Source organism: Helianthus annuus, chromosome 4, assembly GCF_002127325.2.
Source record: "Helianthus annuus cultivar XRQ/B chromosome 4, HanXRQr2.0-SUNRISE, whole genome shotgun sequence".
Classification (NCBI taxonomy): Eukaryota; Viridiplantae; Streptophyta; class Magnoliopsida; order Asterales; family Asteraceae; genus Helianthus; species Helianthus annuus.
Genome location: NC_035436.2, coordinates 198,955,006 through 198,973,303, shown reverse-complemented (window position 1 = coordinate 198,973,303; position 18,298 = coordinate 198,955,006). Strand labels below are relative to the sequence as shown.

At 38.3% G+C, this 18,298-nt stretch overlaps 1 protein-coding gene across 2 annotated transcripts; it reads right to left on the bottom strand.

Moving 5' to 3' along the window:
• Positions 1-4,035: 4,035 nt before the first annotated feature.
• Positions 4,036-12,943, bottom strand: LOC110937836 (protein FRIGIDA-ESSENTIAL 1). Of its 2 annotated transcripts, none has more exons than XM_022180291.2 (6): positions 12,575-12,943; positions 11,683-12,006; positions 5,810-6,260; positions 5,509-5,714; positions 4,393-5,414; positions 4,036-4,314 (listed from the first exon to the last, which is right to left on the bottom strand). In XM_022180291.2, the coding sequence occupies exons 1-6, from the start codon at positions 12,843-12,845 to the stop codon at positions 4,285-4,287; spliced, it is 2,304 nt and encodes a 767-aa protein (XP_022035983.1). In that variant the 5' UTR covers positions 12,846-12,943; the 3' UTR covers positions 4,036-4,284. The 2 variants fall into 2 exon arrangements, with proteins under 2 accessions (XP_022035983.1, XP_022035984.1); XM_022180292.2 differs by having other exon boundaries at positions 11,683-12,032; positions 12,575-12,683.
• Positions 12,944-18,298: the final 5,355 nt, after the last annotated feature.

Genomic DNA, 18,298 nt, shown 5'->3' with positions numbered 1-18,298 from the left:
CGATACCTAAAAGGTACAAGTAACATGGGCCTTTGGATTCGTCATAACACGGGTTATCAGTTACAGGCCTTCTCTGATTCTCCTTTTTCCAACAATCTCCAAGCTTTCTCAGATTCTGACTGGGCTGGTTGCCCAATCGATCGTCGCTCTACAGGGGGATTTGCCATTTACTTAGGCTCTAATCTAATCTCTTGGTCTGCCCGCAAACAGAAAACAGTTTCTCGCTCCTCAACAGAATCAGAGTACAAAGCCATTGCTGACACCGTTGCCATTTACGTGGGGTTTCCCTGGTTGATGGTAACCGGACATGTTTTGTGCATAGTCACATAGATCGTGGTACGCTCTGGTACGGGAACGTGGAATGGGATCGCAATTCGCTAGGTCCCTAGAATCCGGTACGAGGGAGGGTAGGCTCATTTCGGATCGCTCCGGTACGATGTACCATATAATGTGGTACGATGTACCGTACCGGTTAAACTAGGTGCTATTTTTATAAATTTATAAGCTAAAAGACTAAACGTAAACTAATCAAGATAAATGGGGTTAATGGAGAAATAGCAACTTTTTACTAAACTCTTCTTATAAATTAGTTCTAAAAGTATAATGAAGGAAACTAGAGGGTGTAAAGTGACAAAAGTAAAGTTGATTTAAAACCCTAAAAATATAAAACGATGAGAGCGGCGCCGCACATTCTTTCTCCTTTCTCATCTTCCATAAATGATTAAGTGTAACCAGAGATTCCGTTGCTCATGCCAATTATTGCGGCAACAGCGAAAGCGGTTCATGCTGCATCTTGGGCAAAGACGACGCTGCCAACTTTCCAATTCTAGTTCGGTTCGATGTTCCAATGGATTTTCATACGTGTTTCGAATTCTGGAAGATCGCGATCCCAATAGCATGTAATACGATTGAATTCTGGAGGTTGGAACGCCAATTTCAACTTCGAAATCGCGATCCGGGATCATGAACGTACCGCGAATGGGATCGTGCGAACTGGATCGTAGATCGTGGGTAACCTAGCGAATTATGTGACTATGGTTTTGTGTAGGTTTTGAGTTCAGTCGAGAGGTATGTAGTTGCGTGCTAGTTGAGGGTTCTCGTCTCAAAAGAGGTTTTTTGAGTTGCGGGATTAATAGTGTTTTAGGGTGAGTTCTATTGCCCACTTTTATGTTTTAATGTTTTGGGTTGATATCGCCCCGGTTGAGGTGTGCACATATAATGTATATATGTGAGGGCCCTCAGCGCGCGCGCCCGCGGGGGGGGGGGGCAAAAGTGAAAGTGCACTATTTTAACGTTATTATACCAATTTAGTGAAAATAACGGTAAAAGCGGCGGACAGTTAATCATGCATCATGTGGTGGCGTTGATAGCTGAAGACAATGGGTTACATGCACTAATCGGCCTTTGTCCCAGTTGCTAAGTGTTACGTGCCTTATGTCCAAGGCTTGATGCAAAACTACTATCGAGTCAGGAGTCTCACTGGAAGCGGCCTCTCTATCCCTACGGGGTACAGGTAAGGTTGTCTACATCTTACCCTCATTAGACCTTACCTTAGCTTTGCTTTGCTATTAGTGGGATTTACTGAGTATGATGATGATGTTTTGGGGTTGATATACGTGCTTAAACGCTTTCAAATGATACTAGGCATATATGCGATGTTATAAATTGTTTGACAAACGGGTTATATTCCTATGTGTTTTTAATGTGATTTAGAGTTTAATGTGATTTGGAGCCTTGTGTGCTTGCAGTCGATGTAGCAACGATGAGATAATGGTGGAACCAGTCATTGTCTATGGGTGGTAATGCATCTTGAGGATGTAGACAGTCGTTATCTTGCAATAGCGATGCGTCTTGATGATGTGCATGCATGCATGATGTAGATGATCATTGCCTATGGGGGTAATGCGTTTTGAGGAGGTAGGCATGATGCGCCCTAAGGATTAGGGCAATCGTTGTCTAATATATAGATGAGTAGGATGTTTGCACACAGTCTCAGTATGAGTTACAGGAAGTAAATAACGGGTTTTGAAGTTATCTATTGATGTTTTATACACGATGAACTATGCTTTCGAAACCATGTGTTTAAACGTTTTGAAGTCTACAACATGTCACTTTACTTTATAAAGCTTGCTCAACGAGGCGTTGCTAATAGTTTTTAGCATGCATATAGTCCAAAGGATGTGCTTTATCTGGATGGCGGCTACCCGGCAGAGTTGTGAAGGTTACTTGGCAGTCTTGAACATTGGCATTCCTGTCTACTGAACATTTTGCGACGTTGAATTGATTGTTGGATACTTAATGTTTTGTTCTTGCAATAAGATTTATCTTCCGCCGCGTTGAGTTAAATTTACAAGTCTTGGAATCCATGTGTGTTTTGGGTGGGGTCCCGCTTTGGAAATTTCGTTGCCCACGTCCCTGAGTTCCTTCTTTAGTAACAATCTGCAACCCTCCTTTTAACTGTCGTTAGAGCATTCACATCCCTTCCACCATTTCTACCTCTATAATTACACTAAAAAACATTGTATTTTCTAGTCTCCTTTTAATTAAATAATATTTTTTATTCCTTTATCAATTCCTTTTCTCTCTCCTTCACTCGCTTAAAAATCATAAAGAGTAAACAGTGTCCCCTCAAATATACAGATGAACATTAACATTTTATCTCCCTTTCACTCACAACCACTTACAAGTTACAACCACTTTTTATATTTAATAAAAAACACACTCAGAATTTGATGGAAAGGATGCTAATGCTCTTAGCTTGAATGTTAAGTATCACTTAGATAACCACTTTGCCCCTTACACCCTCCTTTTAAACGAGTGACATCATAGTCTTTTCACCACATCACCCCGTAATCATCCAATAACCAAGTACCAAATCATCTCCACTGCAATCTAACACAGCCGATATATGATTCATTTGTGTATGTATATGAATTAGATTGTTAGATATCATCCTTACTATTTGTGCCTTCGATTGTACGACTGAATCAATTGATTTAGTTGTTATTTCTATGATTCGATTGTTGATGTGCAGATGACGATTTGACCGGTGAAACCTAGGGTTAGGTAACATAAGTTACTGAATTCACCCGATTGACAGAATGTGAGTGAGGATATGCATCGCTCCGTTGCATAGCGCTCGAGAGTTTGGTGATCGGATATAACTTGTCGGAGCTGACGACGGCGTTATCTAGGGCTTGTTCCGTCAATGCATTTGGATTTCCGTCTTTTGGATCTGATTCCGGTGCCGAAATTAGCGTTTTTGTCGGCGTGTCATATGAACTAATTACGGCAAAGGATGGAGATCTAGATGGTTTGTTTTACGCAATGGTGTTTTGTCATATTCTAAGACCACGGGCCTCACCGATTTACTGGTGATGTGTCTTCTGGCGGTACAATGAAGTTTTATTCAAATGGGGTTCAATGTGTTCGGGTAGCATGAGACAAATATACTACCCTTTTATTTGATGTCTAAACCAACGGACTTAACAGGAGGTTTGCAGATTATTACGAAAAAAGGAACTCAGGGACTCGGGCAACAAAATTTTCAAAATGGGGACATAAGTTAATCCCGCCTAAAAAACACAGGGACGTAAATTGCAGTCTACTTGAAATACGTAATTATTCACAAATATAGTTACCATGATGCGGAGAAGAAGACAGGTGTCTTAGTATCTCAAGAGCCTTAGTAACAAACTTCATGGTTCAAAACTTCTCTAATACTTCAAAATGAATTTGATGACAATGATCAAATTCATGTTAATAAGTATTGACTTTCAAAACTTCATAAGAATGATCCCTCTTTGTATACTTGAGTAAAATATGACCATAAAAACTTTTAACCTCCTCCTTTGGCTAGTCATCATAAAGCATGAAGTCGTGACCCACTTCACCAAACCCGCTTTAATAGTCAATAGAAACATATTACCACTCCGAGCATAAACTACCTAATTCTAAGAAACTATTCTACATACTTAACCCCTCTATTTTTTATATACAATATAACACCCTTATGGCTTCTATTGGGGATCCACATTCCAAATGCATCTAAATTAAACCAATGTACATTGGTTAAAGTTCGTAAAAGCAATACACCGAAACACCTTAACAACGCCAATATATCTTCATTAGGTTTAACGCAACAAATACACATAAGCCAATTAGCCACATATGAAACTTCTAAACCGTCATTTTCCCCTTAAGACGAAAAAAAAAGAGATTCCCATAGAAACAAACTCATGACATCTAACAAGTAGGATGATTCTTGTACCGTTTACGAGGATGTCACAATTTTCCATACTTTTCAATATAACCCTGCAATACATAGTACCTAACAGTCAGTATGCTTTTATATACTCTAGGGTTCCCAAATAAACAGTGAGAACAACGCACCTCAACAAGTTTCATAAGTTTTGGTTGTGATGAGGAAAGATAAGTGTCAATAGACTCTTGTACATCCGGAACATGCTCTGTTGGTAAACTGGTGAGAACCTTATCAACAGTCTTTTTAACGATAAGTTTGTGGGCATCTTTGCTCAATTTACCATCACGCCAAGATGGTCTCACTAATTCTTTCACAAACTCTATCAAAGAAGCACGAAAATGTCTAACAGATTTAGATTCTCTATGCATATCAGCTTCAGCATCAAAATCTAGTTTATAACTATTAGCTTCTTTTGCAGGCCCGTCGTCGGTATGTTGAAGAGAATAGTGACCACTAGCATGTACTTCACTTGCTTGTATTACATCACCGATATGTCTTTTCCCTTTACTTTCACTTTTCGCATCCTCGTGTTTCGTGTCAGCAATCTCATTGCTATCCACATCCATATCGATGTCATCATCATTGCCGTTTACATGACTGCCGACAGAGACTCTATCAGATCCAATATCTGTTTTTAACTTCTCTTGTAAAGGCGTATGTGTACCAGAAATTGACGGCACACGACTGGAAGATGAAAATTTTGATAACTTATCACCGTTTTTTGTCGGTTGCTCAATACTATCACGAATTGGATCATACTGAATATCTGAACTATATATTCCTTGAGAAATAAGAAATGTAGACCTAAAAGGCTTTGATGGCACCCACTCATAACGAGAAGACTTCAAATTCGACTTCTGAGACAGTGAACTTAAAAAAGTTGGAGCCCTAGGCCAAACCGTATCATGATTAGTTACGTTATAACCGTGATTATGAATCCCAAAGTGGTATCCTTTACCACTGAACTCTTGGGGTTTCGGTGCAAAAGAAGCCCAACTGGTTCTATGCGCGTTTGGGCCCATGAACGGGTTACCGAGAGATTTATTATTAACAGGAGGATTCGTTACAGTATTAGAAGAACAAGCAATGAGAGTCGATGTAGTTGCAGAAGTTGCCAGATTATCAGATTTTCCCATGCTTTCTTTTACACCTGATATGGCAACAAGACCTTGTAAATAAATTTTAAAAAGAAGCCACAGATGTCTTCAAGACTTTTTCGGAAGAAAATATGAATTATCAATTACCTTCGTCCTGAGGTTGACTTTTCTGAGGCTCGTTTTGTTGGTCAACAGGCGGGTCTTTTATATGACGAAACTTACAAGAAGTCCCCTTAATGCACCAACCTTTTGCAAAGAATTCACAAACAAGAGCTGGGCGTTTGTTTCCTTTGTTAACTTCCACTGCAGGTGACGAACTTCGAGGTCTTATCAAGGGAACATCAACATCCAATCTGAGAAAACCTAAATGATGTTAGTACCGGATTCTATATGAACTTAAGCCACTAAAAAGTCAACATATCCGTTAACTGAGAAACACCAAGTGCACCTGGGTTCCGTCAGATTAGCATCATTCACATCCTTTATGTCCATCTGTGTAGTTTGCTGCTTCTCGGAACGTGGAACTTTGTTAGATTCATCAACTGAATCTCCAACAGTGACCGGTTTACCAGATTCATTGACGGAATTAGTGGTCTCAGCAAGTACCAAAACACGAGTGCACTCGGGTTCCGTTAGATGTGCATCATTCACATCCTTTATGTCCATCTGTGTAGTTTGCTCTTTGGAACGTGGAACTTTGTCAGATTCATCGACTGAATCTCCAACGGTGATGGGTTTACTGGATTCATTGACGGAATTAGTGGTCTCAGCAGTCATGATTCCACCGTCACATTGAGAAGCTTTCTCATCATCAGATACGATTTTAGTGGTCTCAGCAGTCATGATTCCACCGTCACATTGAGAAGCTTTCTCATCATCCGATACGATTTTTTCTTTCCCTGCAAGGGTCCATAGTATATCTATTATCAGCAATCAGATTCCGAGTCCATGACCCCCAACAACAGTCCTATTCCTAATAATAACTATAATGTATTATTAAGAATAATAACAGAATACCTAAGACATGCACAATAAGAAAAACAATAGTAACCATCTCACCCACACTAAATTTAATCGTATTATAAATGTGTTCATCAAGTCTCCACACTTGTCTAATTCGCATCTCAAATAGCACAGGACGCATTTTCCTAATTTCTTGACGTCTTCATGCCCGCGCGTGTTTACACTTTACACCACCAACTTATATAACATTGTCAAAAGCGGCACTCCATGTACTTCATCTAATTCAACTTAGTGTAAGACCTTGAGATACAAATAGATACACGCATTGTTTAATCACGTCAATCAAAACAACGCACCAAAAAGCATAAATATAATAGCCTACAAGTCCGTATGATCTTTAGTGAGCCCATTTTCTCTATGCAGCTGTATACAATTCACAGATATAATAACTGATGTTGTCAAAAGCCCTTCGAGCGCGCGCCTTGGCTCTCGGGCGCAGAGAAAACGCCCAGCCGCCATCCAGGCGCTCCTTCGACTTTTGGGCAAGGTTCCAACCAATTTTTTGCCGGATTTTAGTTAGATTCTGGACAAATCCTGCAAATTTCGGGCACACTTGTCTTTAACATCAATAAATGGCCTGGAACCAACCCTAAACAAGCCTAAAACATGTCTAAAACCCCGAAACATGGTATGCTTATGCTATGTGTCTTGCTTATTTCGGGCCCTCAGTCTTAAAGCGCCTTGCGCCTAGCCCAAGGCTCGCCCTTTGAGCCTCAAGTGTACCTTGTGCCTTTGACAACTATGAATTAATAACATGTGTTTGTCTCATCAATAAGCCATGGTTATACATCGAGTCAATTCACATATAGCGTACAGGGTAGAGTTCGCCAACCCATCATTTCCCTTTCATAGTTTCATCTCCCTTGTAGCTCAAGCTCTGTTGTCATTTTCACTCCAAGAAAAGGTATATTTGAAAGTAGTTGACCATATGAGAATAAATAACCTTTTTTTATTTATTCCAACGCTCAACGTGGCCTGCGAAACTTGGAACATCACAATTGGGATGAGAAGAGAGGGCAACCAAAGTCCAAAGTCAAACTACTCGAGGTGAACATACATCAATGAAGCCTACTCAAAAGAGTCAAATTAACCAATTTAAAGGGCTTCTGGTCCAATGGCATGTGGGTGATGGTTAAGGCTTTGGATCTCTAGAGGTATCAAGTTCGAAACCTAACTCAAGGGGGTTTTCCCACAATGGGGTGTTTCGTCCTTGATGGTGTTCCTTGGTGGGTCAGTCCTGGAGCGTCAATATCAGTATGGACGGTTGACATCCCGTCTCAGGAAGGCTCACTGTGGTTTTGGGGTTAGTTCCAAACGTTGTTCAAAAAAAAGGTAGCCCATAGTGGCATGAAACGAGTTAAGTCCTTCATGTTGGCCGAAGAAGTTGAACTACGAATTTTTAGCCCACCTTGATTGATAATTGGGAAGTAAGAGTTCTTGTTGGTACTGAAGCTTCGCAAGCCTTCTCATCCAACAAATTCCTCAATGGTAACTTGTGCATACTTCTCCAACAATCTGCTTCAACTTCACCTCCATCAAGTTGGTTTTTTTGGCACTTTACGACATATTATAAAGGTGTATCAACCTAATTCAATATGTTTCCTCTATCCAAAGGTATCCTAAGAGCAAGGTGCCCAGACGAGAAAAATAAGTGCAATAATAGTAAAAATGTAAAATAAAAGATGTATAATGACACAAAACGGAAAAAAGTATAGTATCATTCCACAAATGCTCATCATCGCAAATTGTTAAATCCTAAGATTAAAAATCTAAATCTCGCCTCTTCTACCCAAGGTGCGCGCCTCAGTGCCCTTTTAAGTACCCGTCGCCTTGTGTCTACATGAGGTGCTCGCTTGTGTACCTCATACGCTTTTGAGTACTATGGATGCTATTACTGGTATTCGGTAATATCAACTATGGTATTAGAAGTATAAGTTAATGAAACTTTAATGTATATAGGGATGTTGTTGAGAGTGTGTGATAGATACCGGAAATCGAAAGTTGTAAATTGATAGAATTGACAATTAAGTCGGCCCGATTCGAGAAGAGCAATTCTTCGATTACAAGATAAATTCACTTAAACAAAAAAATAGACAAGAATTAAAATGTAGAAAATTGATTATTTAAGCTAAACTTTAGGTCGGAACAATTATGATCTCTTACTAATTTCTTGAAATGACTGAAACCGTTCCCGCTTCCAAAGCATTCATTGGGTTCCCATCAATACTACCGGCCAGGAGAAACGACTTGTCCTCAAGTCGGGTATAGGAGAACTGAGTTGTTAAGAGACCTGAATGTTTATGCTTGGGTTCCTTCGGTTCCTCGTAATCATCAGCACGTGACGTGACGGAGATTCACTTCATTAATTGGTGGCGGTTTGCGATAGTCGATGGTGGGGAAAAATGAATAGCAACCGGCAGGGATATCTTACAAGCTTCTCACCTCTATCTTTTTAAAATATCAAAGAACGATTTATGATCAGCAGCCTTCTTTCCCGAAAGTGTATTACAAAGAGCCATTTCTCTTCCTAAAATGTCCAACACATGGAACCAAAAAGTCTTGCTAAGCTTACAAGAAATTATAAGAGTTGATTAAGACTCGACACCTGTCCAATTCTGATTCTAAAGGTCCAGGCCTTCCGCGTGTAGGAGCACTTATAACTTTCATTGATTCTTTGGCATCCAATTTTCCATTTGTCTCCTTTAATTTCTCTTTAATCATTATACTTCCCGATATTCAGTGTTTTCAAAGCGTCAAGAGATCTATTGGATTTAATTTCAAATTCCATAACCGACTTGGGTTGTCACTAAATGTTCAGTGGGAGATTGTGGGTTCGTGTCACCCAGTGATCGCCAATCCTCCACTGCTTTTTCACAATTGTCGCCACCTCCAATCACTTCATCACCCGTCGAACTACTCCCACCCTCTTCCATGTTCAGATTGTACCTACTATGTTTCCCCTTGTGGAGAAGATCACCGTTACTGGTGGTAAGCACTTCAGGTGTTATTGGCAAGATCATCCGATTCTCCTTTGCCTCAACATAGTTCTTCAGGGGTACATTCATCCGAGCTTTGAGTTCTTCAACATCAGCCTTCAATGGTGTAAGAATGGCATCCAAACGAGCCGCAATGGCTGCTAATTGGGCAGTGATAGGCTCGCCTACTTCTCCTTGATTGCAGTTCCAGATAGAAGTCGCCATCAATTTCCCGACCATGGAACCAATTGATAGATACCGCAAATCGAAAGTTGTAAATTGATAGAATTGACAATTAAGTCAGCCCGATTCTAGAAGGGCAATTCTCCGATTACAAGATAAATTCACTTAAACAAAAAATAGACAAGAAATAAGCTTTAGGTGGGAACAGTTATGATCTCTTCCTGATTTCTCGGAATGACTGAAACTGTTCCCGCTTCCAAAGCATTCATTGGGTTCGTATCAGTGTGATACGAACCCATGGGTCGACCCATGTCTTGTGCCTTGTGGGCAGCTCCAGATGGGTATTTGACCCATTTAATTATCTGCATAAATGGGTTTTGGGGGGAACGGTTCTGGGAGCAAGTAGTGGGCAGTTTCTAGCAGTTAATTACCTTCTTTTCTTTTATGTTAAATAAGGCAGAATAGGTAATGTTTCAGATGTCGATGTTTTATATAAAATTAGGGTTCTAAACCTTTGTTTCTGGAGATTAACCCATCTCGAATTGGGTCTTTTATCTTGTAATATTTCAGTTTTCAGCAATTAAATCTATCAATTACTTTTGTTTGAGTTCTGGGTTCTATCACAGTGTGGCGGAGAAAAGGGCATCCGGTCCTAACCCTAATCATATTTTTGGCCCAAAGAATGTGTTTGGCAACTTGTCAAATACCAGCTAACATTTTTTTGTTTCTATGGCCCCAAGTTTTAGGGTATCTAATGGTAGAGGCTAGGGTTTTGGAGTTATCTTGTTGAGAGGGGGTATCACAATTGTCCACGCCTAAACTGGACTTAAATTTCTTCTCATCACCGCCAAAGTAATAAGATTGTCTCCCTAGTTGCAGCCATAGACGTAGGTCATTTTAGACCAAACCACGTAAATCTGTGTGTCCCTTTGTTTTTCTGTTTGCTGCGTTGTTTGCGTTTGAGTGTGGTTTTCCCTTCTATTTTGCAGTTGCCGCCATCAGCCTTCCGTTGTCGCCGTCAACGCCGCTCAACAGTTGAATGGTCAAAGTTGGTCACCCCAGAAAGTCAACAGCATCAGGTCCGCTGTTGCAGTTTTGCTTCTTCTCTTTCTTGGGCAGTCGTAATACTCACTCGCCCAACAAATCTAACCCAAGCTTTTAATGATGTCAGGTTTTCTGAGTTTATTAGGTATTTTTTAGCTTTATTAAAAACAGATTGGATTCACTGTTGCAAGTTTGGTTCTGTTTGTAAAATAGCATTCACATAATTAATATTCATTTCTTTTACACACTTCCTTAAAAAGAACCCTTACCAAATCCCAATTATCTGATCTAACTTCTTTACTTCGTCTGTGTTTCTTAATTGAGGAGTATACCGTATATATATGTATACATATATACGTATCAATCAGATATTTGATGCTATATAATACACAGATGACAGTGCAGCCAACATTATATATATAATCTCCTATTTGCCACTCACAAACTTACAACCCTTACACTATCCAACAAAAAATAGGATAAGAAAAAATGGTCTGTTAATTAGTCAACAACATTCTAACATTTAGACATAATATAAGCTGAACTGCGAACATAAAAATAACAGAAATATCTTTATAAAATACAACTACTTCGAATGTCCAAAAAAATAAAAGAGCTACACTTAATTTTCTTGAATGTCAAGTCCCGTACATCAAAAATATGGTTATGTATCTTAAATATTAAGATGTTCTAAACTTGTTACAGAATTGACATGATCGTCAATACTTTTTTTCATAACTTTCTAGTTTGCAGCATTTTCAAATTTAAAAGATGACTGTTTGACTTTCCAAGACAAAGTGCAGCTCTCTTGTTGAAACAGATGAACCTGAGACAAACTTATAAGTAAGCATGCACTAATTTATAAACAAATGAGCATGCATGTAGACCACCGATAAAAGATCTAAATGAGCATGTATGCATAATCAATTAGCGTGTCATAAAACCCTAGAATGCCACACAATCCGGATAACACAGAGATGATCACATAAAAATGACACATAGTAACAGGCATTGTTCACAAATTGAATTTGCACGCGATTCCATAGCTCAAACAGATAATTAAATAAAAAGATAACAGAATAGGAAAGATACTCACTCTTTACATCGTCTGGGTCTTCGATTGAGCGCGATACATCTTCAGCGCTCCCTTTTTCTTGTTGCCGTTCTTCTTTTTGTTCCTCTTCTACTGCTTCTTCTTCTTCCTCTACTTCTTCCTCTACTTCTTCCTCTACTTCTTCTTCTTCTTCTACTTCTTCCTCTACTTCTTCTTCTTCTTCTTCTTCTTCTTCTTCTTCTTCGTCATCAGAGACTTCCTCTTCAACTTCTATCTCTTCTTCTATTTCCATTTCCTCATACTCGTATTCTTCAGAGTCCGATCCGGTTAAAGACCGATCTTTGACCGGTGCGGCAACTGGAGGAACTGCAGATCGAAAATAAGACTCATGCCTGATCGAAAATAACCCTCACCATAAAAACACTTTAAAAAATAAGACTTCCTCTCCACTTTTATGGAAGAGTGTGTGTGTGTGTGTATACATATATATAAGCATTTATAACGAAGTTTATTAGTCACTAACATTCCAACATTAAGCCATAATCTAAGCTCAATTGCACATAAACATAACAGAAACATCTTTATAACATACGATAATTGCAATGTCAAAACAGAAAAAAGCTACACTTGATTTTCTAAATGTAAAATCTGGTACATCAAAAATATGTTATATATCATGTAATGATGTAACTATATCAACAACACATGCACTAATTCCTAAACAAATGAGCATATATGTAGATCAAAACTAAAAGACCTAAAAACAGCATTCATGGATCATCAATTAACATGTCATAAAACCCTAGAATACCAGATGATCGCATAAAATTGACACACAGTAACAAACATTGTTCACAAATTGAATAAGTATCCGATTCCATATCTCAAACAGGTAAATAAATAAAATAGATACCAAAATTGGGAAAATACTCACTATTTACATCTTCTAGGTCTTCGATTGACCGAGATACATCTTCTTTTTCTTGTTGTTCTTCCTCTTCCTCTTCTTCTTCTTCTTCTTCTTCTACTTCTACTTCTTCGAATTCTTCTTCTTCGTCGTCGTCGTCGTCGGAGACTTCTTCTTCAACTTCTACCTCTTCTTCTATTTCAACCTCTTCGTACTCGTATTCTTCAGAGTCCGATGCGGTTGGAGAGTGATCTTTCACCGGCGCGGTGGCCGGAGGAACGGCGGAGGAGGTACGCATTGAATGATTGTGAGTGAGGTGGTTGAGACTTGACGAGGGTTTGACGAAAGCCAAAGAAGCGTTGCAAGGTGAATTTATAACTGAATTTGTTCCCTCTTTACACGGAAGGGATGTAACGTTTGTAACTATGGTGGTATTTCGTTAGATTTTTCGGTTAAGTTTGTGTAAAATTACTAAACTGTTCTTGGTTATTTAACAAAATGTTATTTATAGCAGGGGAAAATATCAAATATGAAGTTTAGTTTTGATAGGAATGATAAGAGGCAATAAGAGGGATGACATGTGGCAAAAATGAAAAAAACATAAGGAGGAGCATTTTAGTCAAAACTCACTATCTTCAAAAAAATCCAGCATCTACAATTCATTTCTCTTCCTCGTATACTCAAATCCACAATTTTCAAAACCATAAACTATCACATCACAACCAACACCACCACCTACGAACGCCACCATCTTGCCAGAAACTAGATCTGAAACCACCACCACCACCTTCAACCACCTGTTGAGTTTTTCATATCTGAAACCACCATTCCACCATCCACCGCCACCGCTCCACCACCCACCGCCACCGCAACAAGTTTCCCCATGGTGTATCGGATTTCTTTCTTTGTCCACTGTCGTTAATCGGAGTTCTTTTGTGTAACCCTTGTGCAAAATTTCGGGCTTTCAAAAACTTTTTCTTATAAAGCAAATTCGATAACCGATACTTAAACGTAATCCGTTTAATGTGACGTACACACCGGGAGGAGCACACAAGCTACACATACCCTAAATACCCTTTACATAACTTAGAAATAAGTTTCGAGGGTTAGGGACGACGATAACATGCTTATACAAGTACAAGGACTATTTCCGTCAAACTACGAAAGTCTGCCAATTCTCATAGCGACGTACACTCCGGAATAAGAACATAAGATAGACATACCCTAAATACTCTTAATATAACTTAGAAATAAGTTTCGGAGGGTTCAGTATGTCAAAAAACATGTTTATTCAATCACAGGGACTAAAAGCGTCAAAACTGCGAAAGTATGCAAATTCGCGTATATTCTGCATTCAGACCATGTACGTACATCCAAAAAAATTTGTAATCATTAAAATATTGTATTTTAGTGATGGGAATGCAAAAATACCATTTGTTTCGTATTTTGGATCATTTTCGCGTTTGTTACAACTTTCGTCGTAGTTAACCGAAAAATGCATCGGTGCAGCCAAACTGTAACACCCCGAAAACGGGTTTGGTAATTAAACCCCGTTAATACTAGGAACGGGTAAAATACCGTTAGTGTTAAAACTAACCCGGTGAAAAATTAGGATTTTAATAAATAATTTTATGTTAATAAAATTAGAAAGAGAATAAACGCTTTGAGAAAACAAAGCATATATAAAGCCCGACGGGTTAACGGGACTTAGAAATACTACGGGTTATGACTTCCCCAAACCCATTAAGTAACTAGGGATATCAACCTAGTTGGTTAAGTGTTGTTAAAACAATAAAAGAAACAAGAAATAGATAACCCTTTAAATAACTTGGGTAAATTGAGGGACTAAACCTGGGCAAATGAGATAAGCTTTTTATCAAAACAAAATAAATAAATAAAACACACACATACGTGTGTGTATGTCTGCGATTTTAAGCAGAGCCAGGAAGGCTCTCTTGCTCAAAACCCTAAAGTGCCAAGAATCACCAAATTGAAGGGCAGAACTAGCTCAAATCAGATGCATGAACACGAATTCATGATCACCTAGTCATGGGGATTACAAGGTATGTCGAATTTTACGATTTGATGACACTTTGAGATTATGATGAATAATCAAAATCGAAATTCTGGAATGAATGTTGAATCCATGAGTGTTGTTGTGATTATATCTTAGTCTATAAACAAACCCTAGTAGAAAGCTTGATGAATTGTTGTCAAAACTAGGGATTTGATAATTAACCTATTTTGTGCTAAGTGGGTTTTGATTATGTAGTGAAGATGATGGTTTACACATGTTTAAAATCATCATGGTTGCTAGTAGAAACAAGATACTTGAACAAATTGCAAGTTTGAGTGTTTAACATACATGACTTGAGATGGGTTTTTATGATATGATGATGTTAGTGTCAAACTTGTGATTAGAATCATCATATTAGTTAGTAAGACAAAGTACTTGAACCATTTAGGTGTTTGGGTACATAAATCATATTTACCATGAAATTGGTTGTTATATGATATAGAGGAATTGATGTTAAGATCGTGATATAGATGCTTGAAATCATGTTACCTAGTTGTAAAATGTGTAAAAACAATGTATGCACATTAGGTGTTTGTTAAAATGCCTAAATGAAAACTAAGGTGTTTGAAATTAGAGTGAAAATGTGCAATGAATAAGTTGATAAGTCGATTGACTTTAAAAAGTCAAATCGACCAAGTGTATGATCGGATGGTAAATTCGATATAAGAAGAGTAGGATGGAATAGTCGTAAATGATTATGACTAACCTAACCATCTTACAATTACAATGATAGTTTGACGATCAACAAGCTAGGTGAGAGCTTGGGAGCAAAGCGGGTCAAACGAAGCAAGAATGACGGGAAAAGCACAATTCGGATGCAAGATAAGTATAGCTTACACTAGTGATATAGTTTAGAATGTCCTTTTGTTGTTTTGATTTCGAACAAGACAAATGGGAAATTGAGATATGGTGTTTCCGGCGTGTAGTCGTACGGAACAAGATAACCATTAAGGGTAAAAAAAATTGAAATTTGGACACTTGTTGACAATAATTACCGATTTTTGAAAGATACATATTTCGTAAGCCTTAATAGGCTAAAAAGCGTTAAGAGGTGAATTATAGTTAAAACGACCGTGCGGTGTAAATTGGAACGAGTCGTGTAGACGAGATGGCAATAAGCTTTATCTCGCCAATATCATCGATCATTTAGACCAACGGGTCAAAAGGTGAAAATATCACATTTTGACAATATCGACTAATGGTTTGATGAGTTGTTTGATTTCAGAAATAAATATCGAGTGGATATTTACATCGCTATTACTTAGTAGATATCGAGGCAAGGTACTTAAATGGGTCAATGTAATGATCCGAGCCAGGTACGCATAATAAGATAACTCTCATTTAAATGTAAGACTAATGAGAGTTAAACGAAGCCTAGAATAAGTTTTTGATTACCCTAATAGGTAAACCAAATGTTACGGACGATGGTCATTATATTTGAAAGGCCTAGTGCCCTTTTAAATAAAATCATAGTTAAAAGATCGGAGTTTGGGTTAAACAAGTAATTAAAAGTCATTCGTCGTAAATGAAGGACTAATGTTGACCAAAACGCCCTTGTAGGCTAAATTGAACAAACAACCCTTAAAGGTTGTTTGGAAACGAGTTTTACAATTAGATAATTACTTAGGATGAGTATAGAAGTTGAAGGATGTAAAACGTTAGTCAAATGGCTCTATTTGAGTTTTTGCCGTAAAATAACGCTTTGAAGGGTAAATTTTGATATATATAAATCACCACATTAAATCCACCACAAATATAGTTGTGGTGGAAGATCCCTTGATAAGAAATGTGGACATATATATTTGGAAATGAATGAAAGCAAATGGTGCTTAAAATATGCTTAAATACCTCAAACGGGTCAAAATAAGCATATGGGTGAAAATGGGTTAAAGAAGTTATATAATTCTATAATTGGAACCTAATATGTTAGGCATCATTGAATTTAATAGAGTTATGAGAATTAAGGGTCAAACAAACTTGTATGTTTGATAAAATCACGAACGGGTCAAATTTTGGTAAAAGAGTAATAAGCCGAAGACTTAAAAGTCTTAAATTTTATTCAAGCCGGATGTCGGATTTAACTCCATATGATGGAGAATTAAATTACAATCATGTAGGAAGAAACGGTAGGTCAAACGGATAAGCGGTTTGAAAGATACGAAAGATTTCGTGCCAAATACGGTAAAATGGAAAGCTGGAATGCAGAGACCACCGTAACTTACGGTGCCACCGTAAGTTACGGTGGAGATGAAAAAGCTACGGTAGATTCCCCCTGTTTTACGGTGGGAGAATTAACCTTCAGAGGCCACCGTAACTTACGGTGCCACCGTAAGTTACGGTGGAGGCCAGGTTGAAATTTTTGTTTTTCTTATCAATTGTTTCTCGGACTCGTTTAGACACGTTTTAAACCCTGTATGACTAAAGCATTTCATGTTTATGAAATGTAGGTACACCTTGGATGCCGGAAGACGATCAAGCTCAATGAAGAACCGAACACGATAAAGACACATGCTTCCGCACATTGCCTCGTTGTAAATTTTAACGACGAACCCGATCACGTTATGTAGAATAACTTATGATTTGTAAAAGTTTTAATAAACCCGTATTTATGTAGTATGTGTAGTCTTAACTACACATCTAATTGTTGGTATTACATATTAAATCGCTTAATAGTAACTAGGGTGTTACACAAACGAACCAACATCCATGATATTTCCAAGCACATTTTAAGTCCCCTATGCTTTAACATCCTTGTAAAGCCTTGAAATTGGGTTAACGGGGGTTAAATGCATCGAAAACAAGTTTATAAGGCTGCAGGGACTAAAACTGCCAAAATTGAAAACTATTATGCATGCTCTCGCGCCACGCGACAGCCCACATTTTTCCTGGGAGACAGCCCCCAGTTTTCAGAACTTTCTAAACAGCTTCCCAGCTGTTGCAAACTGATTTCTAACATGGTTTTTGGATTCTTATGGGTCCTCCAAGGTTTTAAACCTTGTCCACACACTTGTAGGGACAAGATTAATCTTTGGGCAACACATAAACACATATCAAGATCCTATTAATCCTTGAACACTATAAATAGCCAACTTCATTCATTCAACAACTTGCTCAATTCTTTTCTTTCTCCTTCATCTGCTCAATTTGGAGTGCTACCACATTGTTGGAGGCCTCCCACCTGAGTTTTCTTCTTCCTAGAACACAAGTGAGTGTTCTTGCTAGTCTTGTTTATTTATTTTTAGCTATTTCAAGCTAAAAGTCAAACAGTATTTGACTTTCGGTTTAGACAATGAATTGGTCAAGGCAAAGTTCAGTTGAACTTTGCAACGTGATCATAATCACGCTGGTTATTATCCCTTGTGATTATATCTACTGATTACCATATTTACTAGTCGAAGTGACGAGTCAAAGTTTCAGTCAAAATACACGTTTATGTGCATTTTACGACGGAACTATTTTCGGGTATCAAAACAAAGTGTTTTGATACCAAGTCAGTTTTCTAACTTAGTTATACATGTTTTGACATGTTTGACTTGTCACTTCTAGTTTAGTGCTTATTTAGGGTCGTAAGTCGAGCGGTCTTGACCACCGCTATGACTTTCGAACCCGACCCGTTTGGTCGATCTTAGGATCCGACCAAACACATATTTGTGACCATAGCTGTATAGGGAATA